The 24,186-nt window shown below is 41.7% G+C and overlaps 1 protein-coding gene across 3 annotated transcripts in view; it reads right to left on the reverse strand.

Moving 5' to 3' along the window:
• Hhat (hedgehog acyltransferase) overlaps positions 1 to 24,186 on the reverse strand; it is a 328,256-nt gene that overhangs the window by 66,546 nt on the left and 237,524 nt on the right. For all 3 annotated transcript variants that reach the window (XM_047519801.1, XM_047519802.1, XM_047519803.1), the window contains exon 10: positions 7,468 to 7,669. In XM_047519801.1, coding sequence (XP_047375757.1) covers positions 7,468 to 7,669 — 202 coding nt within the window. The remainder of the gene's footprint in view (positions 1 to 7,467; positions 7,670 to 24,186) is intronic.

A 24,186-nucleotide genomic window follows, 5' to 3' on the forward strand; every position in this document is an offset into this window, starting at 1 on the left:
TTTTTACTCCAACCCACTGGGTAAACTACAGGGTCAACTCCAGAGGAAAGAGTGAGCTTCAACTGCAATTGTTTTTCAATACGTGTTGGTAGTCACAAGTACATTGATACCAACCAGCTGATCCCGAACAAGGCCAACAGCTGCTGGGTATGCTTTTTTAAGCAATTTATTTCTAGATCTTGGGAGGAATGTGAGACACTTTAGAAGAATTTTATTTTAGGAGTCCTGCATATCTCTGCCTTCTTAGAGCTTTAAAAAACTAACACACACACACACACACACATGCTGTATACACATATAGTCAGCATATATATATGCACATATATAAATACACATTATAAAAATATATTGCATCAAGTATGTGCATATTATTTTGGGAAGCAACAAAGGGGCTATTTCCACCTTCTCTCAACAGGAACACTGACAACTCAAACTCAGTCACATCAAGTGGGTAATTTAGTGTTTCTGGGAAGAAAAAGACCACATTTGGAAACATACGCCCAACCCTTCAACATGTACACTGAAATTATTTTTTATTTTTCTTAAGATCATTTGTGGAAAGCTGGAATGCACTCACTGGTTGGAGTAACCGTCATTCATCTGTGCTAGAGAAGAAGAAATCAGGGATTCTCAGATCAAGAATCTAATTCCATAAGCCACCTAGAAAAACCATTTTCAACCATTATCATTCAGGCCATGGATTTCATCTTTGGCTTGATAATCTTCCCTGCTATTACAGTTTCCCTGGTGATTGTGTGTGTTATGCCCTTAGCAGGAGGGAGGGACAACAGTGCCATGAGAGTGGCAAATTACCTGAGCAGGACACCTGCCCTACTGTGGCCCCAGAGGACCAAGAGCTGGGCATTCCTGGGGCCCATCGGTCGGGGAATAACTGACAATGAACTCTATTCCAAAACCTTCTGCCAGATAGCAGACTCAGTAGCGCAAAGTTAAAAAGAACCTCGAGCTACTACCTATTTGAACTGAAAGGTGGAATTATTTCCAGAATTCTACCTCTTAGACCAGAGAGGTTAAGACTCAAGCTTCGGATTCCCACAGTGAAGAAAATAAATAACCAGTGAATTGCACAGTGTGTTTCCAGCATCATTAATGGTCCTTGGGAGTGGGAGACAAGGCAGGGGGTGCCAACCAGTCATAATCCAACAAGGAACACACTGTTCGTAACAATGTGCGTTGCTTTCTCCAGACCCAGAGGCTGGAGGTTCGGGTGAGCACTAACAAGCTGGTACAACAGAATAATTTGATGTGTGGGATTAATACGTTAATTTAATGCTCTCCTGTTTGGTTAAGTCATCTGCATTTCTAGATTTCTAAGCACACCATTCACATTCCTTTTTTATGGGGACCATTCGGCCTTTAACTCCCTTCCTCCCACTTGTCCTGTGAGCTCCAGACCGAACACAGCAAGCTCATTCCTGACTTGGGGTTATGTGTGCCATTTCCCTGGCTTGGAATGTTAGCCTTCTTTCTCCTCCCTACCCACATAGCCAAATCCTACTCTAAATTTGTGAGGGTCTTATTCAAGCTCTTTCATAAACCACTACCCAAAAGCCGAGTTCACACTGACTACCACTTTCACGCACATCAGCTGCCTCCCCGCTTCATTGTGGTCACTCTGCATATAACACCTTCCATTGGTCCTCAGCTGGTCTGCACACATCTTGTGCCCCCTCCCCACAGCGAGACCATCAGCTCCTGGAGAATTCGGAAGACAACTCCCTATCCTCTTCTCTCACTGTGAGCCCTGTCACAAGGAGACATAACTATTCTTTAGCCTCCCTTACTTGACCTCTGAACAGTATCACTGCCATTGACCTTTCCCCCTCCATGAAATCTTTTCTTGGTTCCAGGGAGATCACCCCCACTCTTGGTTCCTCCTCCTCCATCCAACTTCTAAGTATTGGTGTTTTCCAGATTCAGTCTTGGCAGGTACCTCTTTTTCTCTTTTCTCTCGAAGTTCTCAAATGTTACCATAGCTCCAAAATAGCATCTAATGCTCCCAGATTTCTAATTCTAGCCTGGACCTTTCTTCTGAGCTATGCCTGGGAAGACTAGGACAATCAGTACTTTATATTTATGAAAACAAGGATGTTTTTTCACATGGATCAGTTAGCTCTTCAAAGAGTCTCATTCTATGGTCTCTTTAATTCAAATCGCTTACAATGATCATATTCATGATCTAAATTAATATAGACTCTACAGTTGCACATTGATAGTCTAATACATATTGAAATAGTGAAGGAGGATGGCAAGAAAAGGAGGGAAGGTTGGGGAATTAGGAGGGTAGGGATCATGCTACATCTGGTTTAGGGTCTTCCAGTGCTCAACCAAGAGTCTTCCACATAGCACACTGAACATCCCCACCCCCTCCCACCGCCAAATGATGGAATTAAAAAGTGAAGAACCAGACTGACTAAGCCTAAGTGGGCTCACTCTAGCAAAAGTTCTGATCGGACTGGTTTATGTCCAATGAGCACATCATCACTATTTCCCAAAATGAATCCAAGGGGTGGAGGAATGTCTAACACATTGACAAATGGAGGAATTGGCACGTGTCAAACAGCACAACTCAGAGAAGTCTGCTGTTTTCTCAGTGAGTTAGTTGGGGCTGTGACCACTGACCTCTAGTGAAAAGGTTTTCTAATCAGACTAACAGAACAGACTCCTTGCTATTTGTTGAATCAGTATTTCAGAGAGCTAAGTAACCATAGTTTGAAACATGTTGATTATTTTATAGTCAACTGTCCTTTTAAATTGACTGATCTCTCAAATTCATTGGATTTCTCTACCTGTATCTTCAAAATCAAATTGATCAGTAGAGCCAATAAACTGAATGGACAGTGCCGCAAAGGACCTGGTCTTTGGGTCCTTCCTGACACATCAGAGTATCAAATCTTTTCTTGGAACATCACACTGATCCTTGAGGGAATCCTTTAGGTGTGTTTCCTAAAGCAAGTATAAACAGAAACTTTATTCCTTCAGAAAGGATCTCAGGGTGAAAAAGAGGGGATATGGGCTAGGAGGGGAGGACATAATTAAATTATCCAATGAAATGGGAACCAGGGGTGGGGTGGGTGAATTGTTCGACAGTACAGATCCTCCTTTGTGCAACAAGCAACCTGACGGTGTCTTCCTCCAAGGGAGAGATCAAATAAGGAATTGGCAAGAAGCAGTGTTACTCTATCAATGCTTCAAATTGCTTCCACTTACTGAAGATTTCAATGCCCAACACAAAATCCAGCTCCCTGGAGAGTACTTGTGTAGAGAAAAAAAACCCCATCACCGCAGGGGTAACTCCTCTACATCCACCCAGCTCGGGTGCTTTGTGGAAATGCCTTTTGTCAGCTTCCCACGGCTCTGTGCCTCCATGAGTCACAACCAATAATCCCCCACCTCATAAAGCAGCAGGGTACCACAAAGGCCAATTCTTCCCTACTTCTTTTTCTTCAATATGTATTTTTGTGCACTGAGCAGTAAAATACCATTTTGCCATCACTAGACCTATTAGTATCTACACAGCTATAAAATCATGTTCCAGCAGAGGCCTTAGCGAGTTCTTCCAGGATTCAACCTGTACTGCCATGCTGCTGCCTAAGCCAGTTTTCTCTTGTACTCCCCTCAGCGAAGTCAGAAAACAGCACTCATTCTTTCATTCCACAAGGCACTGCGCCAGGCACGGCAGAAAGTGATAAGGACAGCCAGCATATGTTTGACCTCGTGAGACTTACAGTTCAGTGAGGAGATAAGGATTGAACAGGTTATCGCATAAAATATTTCATTATAATGGGGCTAAGTACAACAGAACGTAAGAGATGCCCAGAATGAATTGTCCCATGGGACCTGACTGACTGAGGCAGGTAAGTTTCACAAGCAAGGTGTCATTCAGGCTGAAATCTGAAGGACTGAAGGATGAGCAGCAGTGGAAGGGAAGGAGAGACAGCACCCGAGGAGATGGAAGCACCCATGCGGGGATGCCGAGAACAGGAGAGGCCAGGTTTGTGAACTAACAGAAGGAAAAACAGAGTGTCAGGAGTCAGAGACAGTGGGAGCTCCCGACAGGACAATCAGGCAGGGCTTCATCTTAAATATGACATCATCCTAAACACTGAGGGCTTAGTCCTAAGACAATGGGAAGACAATAAATGTGATTTTGAAGAGGAGTATACTTAGGGTTTTGTTGTTGATGATGTTGTTATGTGAGAAACATCACTCAGCACTATGGGAAAATATGGTTCTTCAAAGCCCAAATCAAGAAACCCTGCACCTCTCCCCACCTTGGACCCACCTGTACATACTGTACATTCTACTTTCTAAGTAGATTTCACTTTCAGTTGTCTGCATTACCACTAAAGTCATCCTAATTCATGTTAGGTTCTTTCATGTCTTCCTTGATCTACCAAATAGCTTCTCATTAGCCTCCCTGCTTCCATTTGTCCCCTTCGTTAACCCTGTAGTGCAGGCAGTTCTATCAGCCCTACTGCAGAAACTCAGAGGGCTTCCAGTTTACAACGCTTCACTCCACCTCAGCTTCTGGTCAGTCAACCAACACCAAGCAATTCTGTATTCTGAGTCCCAGACAAGGCCCTGGGGTTGAGGTCGAAGATATGAACGGAGGAGGAATGATAATCCTTCTTATTCAGATCTCTGTCAATCTATTTTAATGAAACAGATGAATGATACATGTCATGGAGAAAGAATTTGATGGTTAATTTTATTTGTCACATGACTAAGCCACAGGGTGCACCCATATTTGGGTAAACGTTACTTAGGGATGTGCTGCAAAGGTATTGCTGGATGGTATTAACATCTGAATCAACAGACTGAATAAAGCAGATTTCTCTCGCCAATAATGGGTAGGCCTCACCCAATCCTTTCAAAATCTAAATAGAATAAAAGGTCAAGAAAATATTCCTTCTCTCTGCTTGGCTGGAACACAGATCTTCTCTAGAAGACAAACTTCAGACAAACTGAAACTTAGACAGTTCTCCTGAGTCTTATTTCTCAGCCTCCAGAATCATGAATTAATTCTGTATACTCAATTTTGCCTTGGACATGCATGCACACACACCTTATTGGCTGTTTCTTGGGAGAAACCTGAAAAATTCTGAGGATGTGAGGAACATATTCTTGCCTTGTGAAACTTTTGCTAACCCTCTTCATTCAATCAGGAGTGTAAATACTATCAGATGAGTTGAGGAGACTAAAGTCAGATCTAATTAGGTACCAAGGGGGTATTAAATCTTTATTTGGATTTTTGCAAAAGAAAGGGAAGCAGATTCATGGAAACAGAGGGAAGTGGGGAAACAAGTTATCAAGAAGTTGTGTGCATTCAGAAGGCCTGTTTGGTTTTTGTTTTGTAGCAAATGGAAAGAGATTCTCAGCTGAACTATACAAGGAAGAAGATAGTAGAAGAGTCTGATTGAACAGCGAAAGACGACCTAAAAAAAGTCAATCCCATTTGGGAGAACTGTGCAGTGACTTAACTCTGAGACTAGCTCAGACTGAGATGAACAATGTGGATATAAATAAAGCAGGATCCTGATTCTAAACTCGAGGACACCATCTAAAAAGATATAAATGGCCCCTTGGACTTCTAAGATAAAACACAGGGGATAGAAGATTTATCAAACAGGTTCTTGCTTCATGAATTTGTAAACTGAACATATTTGCAAAATATAAGGGAAATATCTTGCTAAAAAATGCATATAAAAATTTCTATGCACCTTGACACCTGAACTGTAAAAGTTTAAGTTCAATACACGTGAGAGCCCTAAGGTACAATGTCAGAGCTTGACCAAGTGAGCAAGTGTATTTGTTGTGGTAGTTTGTTTTTAATCAAAATTAACCAGTCATAAGTTACACAGTACAATTTGGTTATTGCTTTAATGTTTTGGGTATTTTTTTTAATGCAGTAATAGCATAAACTATGGCTCAAAGGCCACAGGACCCTGTTTAATATACGTTCAAGGTGAATGTTAGACCCTTCGTGGAATGCAGAATCAGGGTTCCAGACAGGGCTAAAAAGAACCATCTAGGTTTCATAGGTAATGACTATGTGTTGTTTCACTAGGTACTCTGTATCAGTCTTCATTGAAATAACTTTCCATTTGTATTCTATATGGAAACACATTCAAGTGTACTCTGCTTTCACGTATAAAGACTGCTCAGACTTGAGAATGAAGATTAAAATCTTTAAGATACTACCTTTTATGGTTTTCTTGGGTGTTACATAGAAAGATGTCTTTCATTGAAATACAATTTTGTTAGAATTCATAGATATTTCTGGCTTGCTGATTGCTTATACAAAAACTGAACACAGTGTCTTTATTTAAATCCTTCAAATGTGTTGTTTCACTAGGTACTTTGTATCAGTCTTCATTAAAATAACATTCCATTTGTACTCTATATGGAAACACATTCAGTGTACTCTGTTTTGGTGGGTTTTTTAAAAAAAATCTATTGCTTTAGCTGTATGTGCTGGATGGAATTTATCCACATTAATCATTTTTTTCCCCATAAATGTTTTGTGTTTTATAGTCTGCCCCAAAGACTGATGCCAGCATATTTCTTCTTAGGTTTTTTCTTTTCAGGGCTAGTAGAATATTGCTGCAAATTTAGAAGAAGTGATTTCTTATAAGATTCTAAAACATCCTATACCACATTTACAAGATAAAAATGTGTGCTCATGATTTAAAATCACTTAAAATATGTGTGTGAACTTCTTAAATTTCCTAATAATTTTCCCACAGAATTGGAATGTGTATGAAGCCCTAACAAAGGTTAAAAATATCAGTACCACTCAGTATTGGCAATGCTTTCTCATACACTGTTGGGAGGATATTAAATTGATATATTTTGTCTATAGGCTGGATAGTAGTTGATAATGCAGTATGCAAAATGAACTTTAAAGATGGCAGTTTTACCTGTAAGAATTTATCTTGGTTACAGTATTCGTACCAATTGACAGTTGAAAACAATTTTAATGATATAATTAATAGGAGACAAATTATATTATGGCATATCCATATTGGCATCCCATGTAGCCATTAAAAGGGATTGTTAGAAACAGATTCAGTAATTTGGAAGGGTGGTCCCAATATAGTAATATCTCCATAATACTAGTATTTCCTTTAAATGTTATGTGTGTGTACACAGAAAAAAAATGAGTGTTAACATAATATTGTTAGAGGTTTTTTTCTTTTTTTCCTGTCTGAATTTTATAATTTTTATATAATAAAACATGTACAACTTTAATAGTTACAACATTCATTTGTTCACTTAAATAATGGCTACAGAAGCTTCTCCTCTAGTTGAGCTGCCTCTAGACATGAACTTTGATTCAATCTGGTAGGATCAGCCCATACTGTGGCAAACCTAATGACCACTGTCCCTCCCAAACCTCTTCTCCTAACTTAGCTGTCCCTTACAAACAAGGATCCTGCTCACCAAACTGTCCCGGATGCAGGGGTTCTCTGCCAGCCTCCGGACTCCATTCTCCACAGTGATTCCCATCCAGTTGAGTGCCGCCCAGCACCAGAGGTAGTCATAACCGCCATGCCAGTAGCTCACAAATGCAAACGTCATCCCGGTGGAAAGCAGTGTCCCTAACAGGCCATGCTGGGACCCACCCAGTGGAACGTACACGTACCTGGAGAAAGAAGATGCTGTGAGAAGCCACACCAAGGGACATACCTGCAACATTCCCTGCTCCTGGGCTTGTCTTTCCCCCTGACACTCATGGCACACAGATCTTTGCTACTTCCCAAATGCCACAAATCACTCTGAATTCTCTGTCACGTAGGAGTTGGGGAAATAAAACAAAACAAAACAAAACAAAAACAACAACAAACCTCCGTACTGCAGGGCTTTAGGTTAAATGAACATACAGGATCAAGAGTTCTCACTACAAGAGTAACAGCACTCACAAGAGGTAGGGAGAGAAGTAATGAATTAGTTTCTGAAAGGGATGCACCCAACCCTGGAAGTCCAATCTCAGAATGACAATTAAGCTGCTGGCCACACGGGGACATCAACCTTCAAGACAAGTATGTCCTCTGTAGGTCAATCCATTATTCAAGCACAACTGCTAAAATCAGGCCCCTAATAAGAGAACCTGTGTTCAGAAGAGGGATGCCAAGGCTGGTTCCCTTAGTTTCCTAGGCAAGTTGCTCAGAAGCAGTCATGAATTTGCAAATAAAATGAAAAGCTCTGTGCTTCCAGGGCAGCCAAATCACCACCCCAAACACAGAACAGAACCATCCTGCAGTTATGATCTCTGCTGCTGAAACAGCTGCCTGGGTACAGAGGAGCAGGACCATGTTCTTCCATCAAGACCTTCCTGCTGGAGATGGATAAAACTCACACCTTGGATTTTAGAACCAGGGGAGTTAACAGCATGCCTGAGCACGCAGCAGCCTTTTAAAGAACCCATAAGCCTTTGTTGATTTCTGGTTAGTGCTTCTTTATCCAACCTTCCTCCAGGAAGGAAAAAGTTGTCTTCATTCATTCATTCATTCAGCACGCACACTATATTCCAAGAACAACACTAGACACTTCATGTGCACTTTTTGATTCATCAAAGCACCATATGGTTTACACTACTGTTCCAGCATCTCAAAGAGTTTAGCATTTGTCCTGTTTATATGTTATTGTATTTTTTTTGGAAGAAGCCTTATTTTGAAAATCATTTTTAATAGAACCACTTACAGACAGGCAAATCTAAAAAATAAATGAAAACAAGTTAGTTCATAAAGGAATATGCCAAGACTACATGATTGTAGTTTTTCACTTAAGAAAGATTTCAACTGGTACATGAAAACAAAAAAATGTACATATTAATAGGGTACTATGTGATGTTTTTATTTATTGCATTAACTATTCAAACTTTTATCATTTATTTATGAAAACTGTCAAAATCTTTTATTCTTGCTTTTTTAAAAATAAATGTACATTAACTGTTGCTGCCTTACTGTGTAATAGTGCACCAGAATGCCTTGCTCCTATCTGCGTTATAATTGTTTATAAATGTCCTCCTTCACAAAGACTGTCTCCTTGGCTAAACTTCAGTGAGGCTCCTATAAACCCTCCAGACCTGCACCTTGGTGTTCATACTTAATGGGCATCACCCAGTTGTAGCAAGAATCCTGCCCAGTTTAGAAACTGCCCCCCCTCCACGTTTGATGATATCTGATCAACCTTGATACTTGGTTAAATTCCTATCCCCGACCCTCCTTATCTGATCAGCCTGGACTGTTTTCACCAAGAATTTTTTTTTTTTTTTTAAACTGGGGATTAACCCAGAGATGATTAACTACTAAGACATGTCCCTAAACCCTAGTTTCTTTTTAATTAGAAACAGGGTCTCCCTGAGTTCCCGAGACTGGCTTTCCTCCTGGCTTTCAATCCCCTTGCCTCAGACTCTTGAGCTGCTGGGATTACACTTGTGTGCCACTGCATCTGGCTCAACAAGAATCTTGTTAAGTCTGTTTAACCAGAATCCCCCTCTATTTCAACATCTCCTCTTAGCATTCTTTCATCCAATGACCACCCCCACATACACACACTCTCTGCTTGTTGGTTATATCTCACTTGTTCAAGTTATATTCAGAATTGAGCCCAGTTTTACACTGAGGTCTCTTTTTGCCCTGATTTAATAGTTCTTCATAAAATTTGTTTTCATAGAAGCCAAGTGTGGGGACACATGCCTGTAATCCCCGTGAGTCAGGATGCTGAGGATGATCACAAGTCTGAGGTCACAGACTCAGAGGGAGTCTGAGAGATTCCATTTCAAAATAAAAAGGGCTTGGGATGTGGCTGAGTAGTGAAGCACCTCTAGGTTGAATTCCCAGTATGGGGGTGGGGGTGGGGAGTGTACTGAAGGAAACAATCATCATGAATCCATGTGGTGGTGCACACCAGTGATCCCAGCTACTTGAGAGGCTGAGGTAGGAGGATCCACAAGTTCAAACATAGCCTTAGGGACATGTAAGAACTTGTTTCAAAGTTAGAAAAAAAAGGGGGGGGGGGGATAAAAGATATATCTCAGTGGTAGAGAGTCCCTGGGTTCACTTTCCAGTAGTTCTAGCCCCAAATTTTTTTGTTTTCACCCCTTTAAAGCACTGTCCGGGTCTGGTTTTCCCTCTAATGCCCTTCACTCTCAAAATACTCCAATTCAGATAATAATCCTATGATCACCTTAGAAAATCCCATTTTATAGATGAAAAAATTGAGGCTGTGAGTTAATTTGTCTGCAATACCCAGCTGGGAAGAAGAAGAAGCAAAATACAAATCTGCAACTATGGCACTGAAGTTAATGCTTTCTGTCATACCTACAGGTTCATTCTCAAAGCCCTCTTTCATACCAATTGGAAATAATTAAACCTGAAGGAAAAAGTAGTCATTTCTGAAATAAGAAAAGACAAAACTTGCTCTTATACAAAAACAAGAGCATCTTGACAACTAAGCAAATATGCATCCAGTACTCATTGTACATTAAGGGATCATCCTTCTGCACTCTAACACTTATTTACGCCTTCAGGGCGCTTCTGGCATTATGAGAAACACAGAGATGGAAGATGCTGCTCCTGCCACAAGGACAGGTACACCTGGCTGTTAACCAATGGCAGGCAAGTCTCACTGTTAAGCTATAGGACATGGTATGAAGCACCAGGAGGGTTCAAGACTGTGGAGAAGGGGATGGGTGAAACAGGGGATGGCGAAGTCCCCACTTAAGTGAGACCTAGAGGATGAGGTTCTTTCTCTAGACAACGGGGAGAAGGAGGTGTTGCACCAAGGACACATGGGGCAGGGCTGGAAGGGGTGGGGGTGGGGGGGCGGAATTAGCCTGAAAAGCCCAAGAGCCCAGCATAGGTCTTAGTTGGTGTTCTGCTGCCCCCTAGAGGCTGTGTGGTTATTGGTGTGGGACACTGGGCAATGGCAAAACATGGGCTACAAATCCAGGCTGCCTCCTACCTGCACCAAGGTAACTGCTGCCCTTCACTTCACACGGTGTTGGTAACATCCTGTAGGTAAATAATCATCATGACCAGGCGACCATCTTTACAAATATGAGAAATGACTAGTTTAAGGTAACTCCGCAAATACTGCTTTACAAAACAAGTTATCTAATGCTCTCCTGCCCCAACCTACCTGTTTTCATGTGGAGATTTTTTATATTGAATAAAAGTGAACTGTACTGGGTATGTCCAAAACCCCAGGATAGAATCAAACCCTCTTCTGCTCCACACCAATGGCACTCAACAGCTGATTCAACTCCAAAAGGGACATGTTTTTCCAGCTTGTGATGAGGATGCATCTAGCCCCATGATCACATGCACAACTATTTTAGGCATCTCCTGGAACCATAGCTCTGTTACTTTGCCTTCAAAATGACAGCTGACAAAAATCTGAGAATGCTTTATTCCAGAAATTCATATATGGCAGATGTCCAAGGACGTGAGGCTGCTTGTTCCAAACCATAAGAGGGTATCCTTTCCAGACTACAAGATAAAATCTCTTCTTCGCTCCTATTTTCTAGAAGGCAGCCCACCAATGTGGAAAGCAGGGGAGTGAATGGATGGATTTTCTTTTATAAATTCTACTCTTGTGTCTCTTCTGTGATTAATAAAATCAGAAACATGTCTGTTTTTGAAAAGCAATCATATGACCCCACTTACTGAGATATGCTGCATGGTGAAATTGATTTCCCACTGGAAAAAAGCAATCAGAACCACTCTCTCAGCAAAGCAGAAGTTTTTTTTTTGTTGTTGTTGTTGTTGTTTTCCTTGCCAGGGACTATTTGAGTCTGAGTCCTCCCAAGGCCTCTCCCTGACTGCTCAGTTTCCTATGGTCACTAACTCAGAGAATGTCACTTGAGGAGGTGAGCATCCATCGGCAGCCACCTTAATTCAAAAGCAGCTTATGAAATCAATACTACATAGCAAATCCCCAACTGAGGAAAAAGAATTGATATAAAATATAGATGGTATGGATAAAAGTCCACCCTTCACAGAGTGCCCATGATCTAGGTACTTTACTGTTTCAAATCATTAAAACAACCTGCAAGGGAAAAATGACTGGATTTATTTTACACAGGAGAGGTAGAATCTGAACCTAGAATATTCTACTGCACTATTCATCACAATGGGAGCATTTCTAAGGGATAAATGTTCCTCTTATTAATCCAATCTTCAAATCAGTTTCCACAGGAACATCCACTAGTTATTAAAGGAATCAGACCAGTGACCTGGTAGCTACTGTTCAATGCCAGATCTAAAATTCCACTGCTAGACAGACTAAACAGTTGCCCTTGGTCCCACAAGCAGAGATAACGCCGGCTATCATGGCATCCTGCAGACACCTGTGTCAGAGTGGGACGTAAGAAGTTGGTGGATGGAGGGAGCTGCTGGGTGGATATACACGAATACAGGAGACAATCTCCACCTCCTTCACACCCACAATGAAAAACTCAAGAGTATGCCCTGCACGAGAGGGATGGGCACAGGGTTAAACCCAAGTGCTCCCTTTTACCAAGGGCCTACCAAATAGCTCCACGGCTTGCCATGTTTTCTCTGAACCCATTTGTGCATACTAACCCCAAGGCCCCATATCAAGGTAAGAAGATGAAGCACCCAAGATACTCAAGGACTTGGCTTTCATTGTCCCATGGACTGGGCCAAGGTGAACTTGTGGATTCCCTGTCTCCAATGACCCACTGCTTGGCAGAGCTGGGCAGGCAGCTGCTGCCATCCTATTCAAGCTCTGCCTCATTTTTCCATCTGTAATTCCCTTATTCTCAACTTAGCTCTCTTGGCAAATCCTAAATCCTAAACAGAGGGAGCTTTCTCATTCCTATGCTTTTGGTCATTCCCTTTTTACATTTAGAAATCATTCCTCCACCCCAATTTCCCACTTCTACTTAGTCCATAAAATCCAGTTGATTTTCCACTTTCTCCAGGAAATACCTTTTGAATTTTCCAACTTACTGTTCACAAAAGACATCTTTTTCCATTATGGCTGTCATTTCCACCAAATTATCTAAGATGTATGTGATGTGATGTGCATGTAGTATCCAGCTGCTTATCAACGGCATACCTAAGGTAATTGTCACTTATTATTCAGTTTTCACTCACTTTTAAACTTTTGATTGTCACAGGCCCATTATGAGCAATTAGGAACTAAGGGATGATTACAAGGTCCTGCACTAGTAACTGGAAGAGACTCTAGAAAACACCTATCCCCACAGAGTAGTAACATCTGAAGGATCCTGAGGTCTTCCCATACTCTGAAATCCTACTTTTGCTATTAAAGTCAAAAGCACGTATTCCCAAACCTCTAGAACTAATTCAACCCGAGAGATTTACTGCTAAGAATGAAAGTACTAGCTCTTTCAAAATGAACCGTGTAGTAGTCAGGAAGGGCAAGACTAGTGGCCGTGTTACACTGGTGGCAAGGTAACCTGGCTTCCCCTGGGCTCTGAGAGGAGCTCCTGCTTAGATTCCTTGAGAGTTGGCTGTGTTCCCCTAAACCAGTTCTCACAGGCAGTAGTTCCCCGACCCAACCCTGGCTTTTGGTCTCACCCCAAATTTTAGTGTTCTTTAGCCAATGATGCCCCACCAGTCACATCTCCCCCCTGCAGGTACTGGATAAAAGATTGGTTAATTCTTCAAATGAAAGAAGCTAAAGGTCTACTTATAAGAAGTTTTCAGAGAAGATGCACACAAAAAATATGATTTACTTTTAATATCGTTTGGTCTAGTACAAATCATAATGGGATTTTAATAAGTAAAAAATCAGCAAGTTGGTTAATGGGTAAACAAGACTTTACTCTCTCCAGAAGGCTATGAGGGGTCTACTATCAAAGCAGACAAAATATTTTGAGTTGGGCTAATTCTCAATTCATTTACTGTTGGATACAAGTTTCATACTTAAGCCTAACAAGTTAATTATTAAGAATTCTATGTCCTATTTGGTGATAGCACACTGGGGAATTTATGTAATTTATGTTAAACCCCAGTTATATTTAGTCTACACTTAAACATCTATATTCATGTGCATTTTTAAAAATCTTTAAATATTTCTTTAAAAAATAATTCTCCTCATTTCCCAAAGCTCAGAGGGTTGAAGTACTACTTATAAGACCAAGTCTATAATGTTCATTCTAGAGAAAGACTCATGCCCACTTTCATAGTCCAAAGTCCAAAGCCTCGTTTCCCCAAAGGTCTGTCTTTCTCACAGCAAGAGACTGAAAGAGTGCGAATGGCTCTGCCCAATCATGCTCACCTCCAGAACCCTGGCAGCAACAAAGCACAGACCACGCAGGCTGATGTTTGCATGCTAAAAGATGCAGTCTTGGTCCTCATTCTGCCACTCACCAATCTCTGTAACTCTAAGGCTGTCAATTTAGCCTGCTCTGCTTCAATGCATACACTCAGTATGAACTGGGAGTACTCACACTTTCTCTGAGTATGAATTGCTATGAAGATCAGACAAGACAATATATGTGTGAGGGCACTGAGATTTTTCTTTTTTAAATGAGGCAAGAATACTTAGCATGAAATCCAACCACTCAACAAACTTAACAATAGGCACAATGATACAGAGCAGATCTCTAGAATTTCTTCACTGTGCATAAATGAAATTTTGTACTGGTTGATTAGAAACACTCCCCTTCCCTCATCCCACAACCCCTGGCAACTACCATTCTGTTCTTTGCTTCTATGAATTAAACTATTTTTGATTTCTCATATAAACTGTATCATGCTGTATTTGTCCTTCTGTGACTGGCTTATTTCACTTAGCATAATGTTGTCCATGTGGTTACAACTGGCAGGATTTCCTTCATATAAATGAAAGGTTACACTCTTACTAATCAGGGGCCAGCAGCACACAAGCAGTCAAGGAAAGTCTTGTTAAGAATTCTTATCACAAAAACAAAAGGAATACAAGGAAACTTTTGGAAGTGACAGATATGCTTCTTAGTTTGATTATGGTGATGGTTTCATGAATGTCAGTACGTCAAAAGTCATCAACTTGTATACAATACATGCAATTTTAAAATACCAAATACACCTCAGGAGCGTGTTTTAATGCCATTATGCTGATTCACATCCTTCTGTCTTTCACAAGCAACTGAAGGCACCAAGAATTCTGGCCTGCTTGCCATCTGCTTTTTTCTTAACACCATGAAGTAAAAAGCAGGTCGACTAGTGCTAAGGATTCAAAGCTATGGATTCAACACCCAAATAGACCTGTTAATAATATTTAATTCAGAGGACAGTCAGCTGGCCTCCATACATCTGGATCTAAGGATCTGTGTCTCAGAAAAAGGCAGCCTCTACCACAACCTGGTCCACCTGCAATGTTGACATCAAATCAGTCACCCTTCCAACTAGGTTCCCCTGACCTACCAAGCAAAAATGTCACCAGACTGTGTCCTTTCTTGGTAAAGACTGACTACTGTGCGAGCAGGATTTGAAGCATGTTTTTATACAAATTTTCTCATTCTGCCAGCAACCTCATCATGCTCTGCAAAGTCAGTGACCTGGTGATACGTGATTCTCTACGTTGTTACAATCTTCACACTTCAGCTACAGAACAATACAACACACAACACTCTAAAGATGTCATCCTCAAAACTAGTTCCCAGTCACAAACAGGGGCACAGGAAGGCCCTGGGGTGGCTGAACACCAGAAAGACAGCCCTCTATTTCCCTCCATGGGGTTTTTAACCCTCTCCTTCTGCTTCAGAGCACACTGAAGCTTCAGCAACCCCCAGGGCTCCCAGGCCCACATCTATTTGGGGCTATAAATAAACACCATATAAAACAAATCCTTTGGAGGTTTGAGCAAAGGAGACAGAGAGGGAGTTTATACTCTTTAGTGCTGTGGAGCTGAGTCTAATCACTAATAAAAAGGTCCTTGAAGACTCAGTTTAATAACCACCAAGAGTTCCTGGCTGCCTGCCTGTCTTCCCACCTTCCTCCCAAGAGGATGCTAAAAGCACTTCTAAGCTTCCCTAGGCCAGATGAAAGGGGGCGGTGTATGGAAAGGTAGAGGGGCAAATCTGGAGGTGTATATGATGAAGGGCTGTGCGACTTCCTGTGCTGGGCAGAGGTGGAAGGTGGAGGGAGAGATCCCATCCTTCCCACCCCCTCACACATTCCCAACCTTGGCTCCATCTGCAGATCCCAAGCTCAGGGATTAACATTACAACCTTTGGGCACACAGCTCCCCGTGAGCAATTGTACTGTTTACTTCTCCCAGATGTTCCCCTTCCATCTCTGCCTCTCACCACATCCTACCTGGTGCCAACCCTGCTGGTCCTAATCTTCAAACTCATCCATCATCGTGGCTGCTCAGAAAATGTACACTATAAAAGGAACTTGTACAACTTGACAGTTACTTTTGAAGACAAGTGATAAGGAATGACTGATTCCTGAAGCATTTGATTCTCCATCTGGGTGTATGGTATACTGCCCACAGAGGCAGAGCCCACAGCCTTGATAAGTGTAGACTCTAGGTTCCCATGGCAACACAGTACCACACATACAAAGTTCAGTCGGTCAGTCAGGAAAAAAACAATTAACAGCTGAGGTGTACAACTGGGAGAAAAAAAGGCAAATAAAATTAAACATTTTTTTTAAGAGTTCTTTATCCTCAGGAAGGATCTAATCTGATTATGGTAACTTAGTCTTTACCTGCAAAGGGGTCTTACCTATAGTGGATTCCTACAGTATTATGTCCTAAATTATGTTAGTCAGCTTTCCATCACTGTGATCAAAACACCTGATGGGCTCATGGTTTCAGAGGTCAAATCCATGGGTAGCCAGCTCCATTGCTCTGAGGCTGAGGTAAGGCAGAACATCATGGTGGAAGGGAAACAGAGAATGCATGAGGATCCAGGGACATGCCCCTGGTAACCCACTTCCTCTAGCCATCCCCTACCCCCCTGTAGTTGCCCCTCAGTCCATTCAAATTATTAATCCATCAAATGGATTAATCCACTGATTAGGTGACAGGTCTCAACCTATTCATTTCACCTTCTCCATCAACACAGGAGCTTCTGGGGGGACGCCTCATATGCAAACCATAACATAAAACCCATTTGCATGGCTTTCTCAAAGTCATTATCAACAGACTCCTCCAATACCACCAACTCCATCTTATATTCTCAAATCCAAGTAACTTCATTGATGTACAAACTGAGCCTTGCAATCATGCCCCCAGCTTCAACCACAGAAGGCCTCTGCCATCTTTTTCACCATTTGAGCTTTCCAAACAGGTTCAAGATTCACATCAAGGAAAATCTCCCCAGTCAACTTTGCCCTTTGGTTCTCTCTCTCTTTAGGATTTGTGATTTCAGCTTAAATTATTTCTCTGGACTTGATGTGCCATGTTTCAGTGCTTCTGAGGTGCCACAGCAGGTCTGAGAGCAAGAAGTATCACATCAAGATACAGAACAGAAAACTGTAACTGTCTCCTTGCATTTCCCCCAGAGTCTAAGTTAGACTCTGACTCCAGGGATGCTCAGTAAATCCTGACCACCTTCCTTCTCCTATTCTTTTCCTCATCATTCCCCTGATTCATTTTCCTTTCCATTCTTCTTTTGACTATCACTTTCTGCAAACTAAAGATGACTCTCCAACTATAAACTGTGACCTCATAAGTAAATATTGTTGTTCACATCTTCGGCTGCTGAGTTCTCCTCTGAAGTGCAGTGAGGTTTGGAGATACTATTTAGAAAATCAGAACTAAATCACAGACATCAACCAGAGGTTCCCTGAGCAAAAGGCACAGCCGGCAGAGACCGACAGGTGGGATGCCTGCCAATTCCTACTTCCCCATGGAAGCCACCTGAACTACCAAAAGAAATTTAACCAAAAAGTAAAACTACAAGGTTAAATTTTTTTTTTAATTAAAACATTCAAGCGAGGATACTGAAGAGTTACGACCTTGACTTTAAAAGTCTCTGATTAACTCATCAGCATTAGATATGTGTGAGGTCAAGGGTATGGCTTTGACCCCTCGCTGAATCACTTGGGTTAACTTTCCTGACAGACACTCTTCTTCTGTCATCCGTGTTACACCCAACCCCAGTGTGTTAGTGCAGGGTCAGGATCACTGCTGGAAATGAACAGAGACAGACGAAACTCACCTTAGCACACGGAGTAAGGATGGAAGTGAGAATGTGGCAGACAGTCACTGATTTCAGAGACAGTCACTTGCTGGAGCTTTGATTTACAATTGGAAACAATCAAAGGCAGGGAGAGAACTGGGAAATGAGTTCTCTACAAAGGTTTAGAAAGGACTTGGAATATTTGTGACTTAAGCATAGGTGCTCTTGAAGGACTTAACACGTCATGATGGTGTGGTGTTTTGCTATTTGTTAGAGAGAATCCACTTCTCTAATTGGTTTTCAGGACCTAGAGCTCTTGAAACTAACTTTTGCTCCAGTGTTCCCCATTTTTCCAACCCTTCAGCTGTCATGAAGTTAACTCTGGTCTTTTAACCACAGTTAAAATGCTCACTGAAGTGTGAAATCATGGGGAAGGGGTGATTTGAAGAAGGAAGCCCCCAGTGACTCATGACTCAAGGTAACAAATCCTCTATTAGCAAACATCCATTCTATAATAATGTTCACACATTTGTATTTCTGGACTTTGTTAAAGGGCACACTGATAATGAAAATGCTCATCTATGGTGGCCACCGATGAGGTTCAATGCCCAGAAATGGAGGAAAGTCAGAGAAAATGCCAACAGATGTCATATGAGCATCAATCTCGAAACACTGTCAATTATGAATGTTTTCAGAAGGAAAGTAAAGAAAGATCTCAGGAGTTGAGGCTATTAAAAAAAGAATAATAATAATACAAGTGAAATGGTTGCTGGTGGTAATAATGAGGCCATTCCCTTCCTGGATTGAAATCAGTACTCTGACAAATCAGATTTGACAGATCTGTTTCAACTGTCTCTCATTTATCATGATTATGATTCACACTCCCTATCACGGATGATACCTTCTAAAGCTGGGCAGTGGAAGAGAAAACTGATAATGCTTGAGTGTGGGCATGAATGACAATAAATCTGCCATAGTACCACACACATGCCAGTGCAACATTTACCGAAACAAAGCAAGAATATCTTCCCACGCTCGGGAAACAATGGCCGGGTAAGCATTTTTCCCTTAATGCAATGAGAGCTGCCCAGATGATGATGCTTATTCAAAAAAAAAAAAAAAAAAAATCCCATGGTAATTAAATGAACTCTTGAGTGCACATTAGAGATTAATATTTTAAGAGTTGGCATTTTACAGAGACAATCTAAGAATGAAATTAGGTGTGTCACACAAGGCAGAGTCTTCTACAGATTAAAATGCCACCATTCATGCAATCAAGTCATCGATGATAGAACTGGATATTAACATAGTAATTTTTGCTGGGAAAGAGCCACTACCCAAGGGCTGGGGAAAAATGTGACCATACTAATGGCATTTCACTCCCAAGGCTCCCTCTCAAGATGGGTCAAGGGGAAAGAACAAGTTTTATGGGTAGCAAGTACTGAGCTTATCCCTGAGAAAGGCAGGTAGGGAAGATGAGAGGTAATCCATCACTCTCCCCAGCTTCAGTGGCTCATGTGGCTACAGAGAAGCAGCCGGGTCCACACGAAAGAAACACTCTTCCCAGTTCTTCCCTCCCACATCATAGTCCTGCCTTCCAAGACTATGGTGGGAGAAGATACAGATAAGGGGGACCTCCCAAGCAAAGTCATTTCTTGGAGGTCAAAAAACAATTACCCACACTCCTTTGGAGTCATTTACCTACATCCACCAACATGATATAAGGACCAGTAACCACTTGAGCAGGCTGGCCCTTCAACAACACTGGCTTGCTTGGGAAGGAAAGGGCCTGGAGGAGGTGCAGTACACCTGGTCTACATCCCAAGGCAAGGTGGGGAAGCATGAAGTAGCTCAGAGTTCCCTTCGCCTTAGGTGGCTCAGATCAGGATGCTTGTTTTGAGAGGTCAATAAGCATCACCTTTTTTGATTCCAGCTCCTTCAAGAGCTCACCTAAAAAGAGAGGCCCATGAGAGAAGGGTAGTTGCCCGAGCTGCAAAGAATGGGGGTGCCGAGAAGTAGACATGGGCTTTAAACATCTATTCACCCTACAGCACCAGGAGAGCCATGCACAGGGATGCTAGCAACCTACTCTTCCAAGTTCAGCTGTGGGACCAACATTCCCAGCACATCTGGTCAGTATCATGTTGACAACTATTTCCTGCTGCATCGTGTTCACACCAGGACCCCAGAGCCTCAGTCTGAACTTGAGAGCACTGCACAGGCAGCTTTTCCTACAGTCTGGTGACTCCAGTCCACAGCATTCTACCTCCTCAGCAAGGAATCTACTGGGAGAATGGAAATCTCTATGCTGAACGGATGTCAAGGGCAACTCCCAACTCACAGAGGTGAATAGGCCTGATGCCCCTTCTACTGCTCACTCTATACACTGCCAGGTGGTGGCTCCGTGGCTCATCTTCTCCCTCAGAGTGACCACCCCTGGGCTGTGGCCGCCTCTGGCACAGTTTCAGAGCACTCAGCGTTCTCTCCAGCACGTCCCACTCCCTTCAGTACACTGTACAGTGCCACGTCCATCACCACTCTTGAAGAGGCTCACAGTGAGTCTCTGCAGAGCCCAACAGGGCTGCACAGCTCCTTGGAGGACCCTCGTCTAAAATCTCCTTGGAAGTCAGACACCTCACTAGACCAGTCTGAGCAGAGCAGGGCAGGTTTTGCAAAAGACCAGGCCTCTCCCTGGCCCTGGATGAGCTCAGATACTCCTGCAGATGGACTCCCAGCGAGGTATGCAGGCTAGAGGTCATTCTCCATCTGACAGTGCTCAGGTTCCTAGGAACAATACAAGTAAAACTCAAATGATGGCTGAATTTTACCTGTATACCCTATTGCACATCAATTGTATAGCAACTTGCCACTAGAATCAGGTCAAGTGACTCCCTGCTCCCAAATCACTCATGCATTAGCATTTGTGAAAAGAATGTGCCTATTAGAAAATATGCTGAGTACCAACTTGGCTGGTACTATGAGTGACACAAGAATAAGATGAACAGAAGCATCCTGTGCTAGCCTACAGCAGACCGACTCATGTTAGGTTAAACATCTAAAGGTACCATTTTAAAAATGAATCAAAGCAGAATGAAACAAATGCAGCTTGGAAATATAGACCATGTGCACATTCTAGGGTGTGCAGGGGACCAAAGGGTTCATTCTGATGAGGTGGGAGTCACAGAGAAGAGCACAACTGAAATAGAGAAGAATGTGCAGAGAGAAGGGCCTTATTTCACCCTTATGGGCTACTTGATATCAAATTCCAGTGCAAACTTCGAAACAAACTCTTACAAAGTCAATGTCAGAGAAAAAAAGATTACCAACACCTCCTTGAGCCTTTCAAGGAAAAGAGTTCTTAAAGCTGACAAATTTTTTTAAAAGTGCAACTGGACATTTCACTTTGGAAAATCTAAGTAGTAGTTCAACAAGAGACAATTGAGCACATGATACTGAAATGAAAGGAGGCCTTCTTAATGAGTTATCTAAAACCAAGGGCATCCAGATATCACATCTGGATATTAAATCTGCCCCAGGAATGAGCTTGGCTCGGTAGGTAGGTCCCCAGGCACAAGCCAGGCTATCTCCACCTACATAACCCTGGACAGCTGCGTCTCTTGCTAGCCCCAGAGTTACCATCTAGGATAGGCGTTCATCATCTGTGCCTGGCTCACCTTATACAATGTCATAGGGTTGTATGTGATGATCAAAGGAGGATTGCATGTGATGATGGAAGAGAGCCAAAGTTATGGAAAGGAACTGAAAGATAATATAAAATGAGTGATTATTATGCTAACAATATTTGTATAATAGGATATTAGGGGTACAAATACACTATTACTAGTATATTAGTAACTAGGAAAGGAAATTCCATTAGATATTTTGCTCACTCAAGAGAGAGAGAAAACACTGACTGCTTACTCAGTGAGCCAGGCACTGAGTAAACATTTCACTGGTGTTATCAAATTTGCAAAACTACTCTGGGAATTTTCCCCCAGTTTGCAGATGAGGAAAATAAAGCTCAGACAAGTTATTTCCCTAATTGAAGAGCTGGCAGACTTGTTCCATGTTCCATCAGACAGCAGAGCTTGAATTGACGGGTGAAAATTACAGTGAAGTATGTTTTCTTCAATCTCAAATGTCTGGGAGGAGAAAAGCCTTCAGGGCTAATGAGGGAGGGAAAACAGATGCAAGTTTGTTGGTTTCAAAGCACAAGCTCTTTCCACCAAATCAAGTTTTTCTATAACTATGAATAACAACTACAGAAAACCTATATCCTTAACACTAAAATGGCACTTAATATTTAATGTTAGCTTTTTAAAGATTTTTTAAGCTGTTAGTCAATGACAGTGTTTGTGGATTTGTATGGTATTTCATTTGATTTAGATGGCTCTTTAGCACCTTTTGGTGCCTCCGTCATGTTTGTGAACCTATATTATTGTGGAAGCAAAGTTAAAAGTTGTAGATCATAAAGTAGCAAACTCACCATAAGATGACAAAGAATGCAACGCATTTCTACTCAAATAAAACTGGTAGACACTTTTAACACCACAAAGTTGAGAAGCCAAGAATGATCCCCTATGGTGAGCACAGAAAATATCAGAAATGGAAGGAATCCACAGCCGATTTAGTACACAGACCCCTGCGGTATCCACACTGGGAGTCAGCCGATCTGCACCTAAAGACACTCAGTGAACGAGAAATCTCATCTTTTGAAAATCTTTTTTCTACTTTAAGGCAACTTGGTGAAAAGCTGATACACCTCTTCAAAGCAACATGGAGTAAGATCCAGGTCACCAACTGGCAACCTGTCAAGTATCTGACGAAGGTTCTCATCTCTCAAGACCCATTTTGGAATTTTTTTTTTTTTTTTTTTTTTTTTTGCGGTATTGGGGATTGAACTCAGGACCTTGTGCTTGTGAGGCAAGCACTCTACCAGCTGAGCTATCTCCCCAGCCCTTCAAGACCCATTTTGGAGCAAAGTCCAATACATATCTAATTTCTTTGTCCATTATTTTATGCCCAATTCCAAATTCCTTCATTATCATAGTTTTCCTTTATCTAGATATTTCCTAGGTCATCTGACTGTGGTGCCCAAGGTAGACTGAACATTTCTGGAACATGAATAATGAAGAAAAGACTAGGAATGCCACTTTTTTCCAGTCACATTCATATCATCAACAAATATTTTCTAAGCATCTTCTTTGTGCCAAAGCACCAACTTTCACCAACTAAATATCTATTTTGCTAAGCACTGGAGACAGATATTCCAGTTAAGGTTGCTCTCAGAACTTACATGATTACTGATGAAGCCTGTGGTAACATTTGTTTCTAGATGACTTATGCCAAAGCTTGCACCTACTGTTTTTCTGAGAAAATCAAAACCATCATCCAAGAGTGGTCTAATCTTCTTCCCTCATCATGTACATTTTTATCTTCATCAGCACCTATCCACCCATTCATCCCTTCTCCCATAAAAGAGTTGTCCTTTACAATGACTAAGCTTAATCTTTCTCTTCAGCCCCATTGCTTCTTCTGCCTGAGGGGTGTTTATCAAATATGTTCATCTTCCCCACTCCTCCATATCCTTAACCAGCTCCACCTCTTCTGACTGATACTCTCTTTAACATAAAGATATCCTCTAGCTTCTCCCATTTCATAAACACCTTTCTTTTATCTCACTGCCTCCAGCTTCAGTCCTGTTTTAATAGATAAGTATTTCAAGATTCTTGACAGAGGATCATTGAGTCTTCCCCTCCGATTCACTCTTCAATCTGCTGCAATCCGACTTTTGCTCCTCCCCATTCCATTTCAACAACTCGGTGTTATCCATGACCACATTACCAGAGTCAAAGGATACATCTGTGTCCTCCTCTTATTTGTCTTATCACACTTTGCAGGGACTGTGCCTTGCATTTTCTTCTGATAATCACTGCGTTATGCCTTACCACTACAGTAGTACATGCACTAAGAATGAAAAGTTATACTCTATGTTTGCATGAGGTGTCAAAATGCATTGTTGTCATGTAGAACTACTTAGAATTTTTAAA

Source organism: Sciurus carolinensis, chromosome 12, assembly GCF_902686445.1.
Source record: "Sciurus carolinensis chromosome 12, mSciCar1.2, whole genome shotgun sequence".
NCBI classification, from domain to species: domain Eukaryota; kingdom Metazoa; phylum Chordata; class Mammalia; order Rodentia; family Sciuridae; genus Sciurus; species Sciurus carolinensis.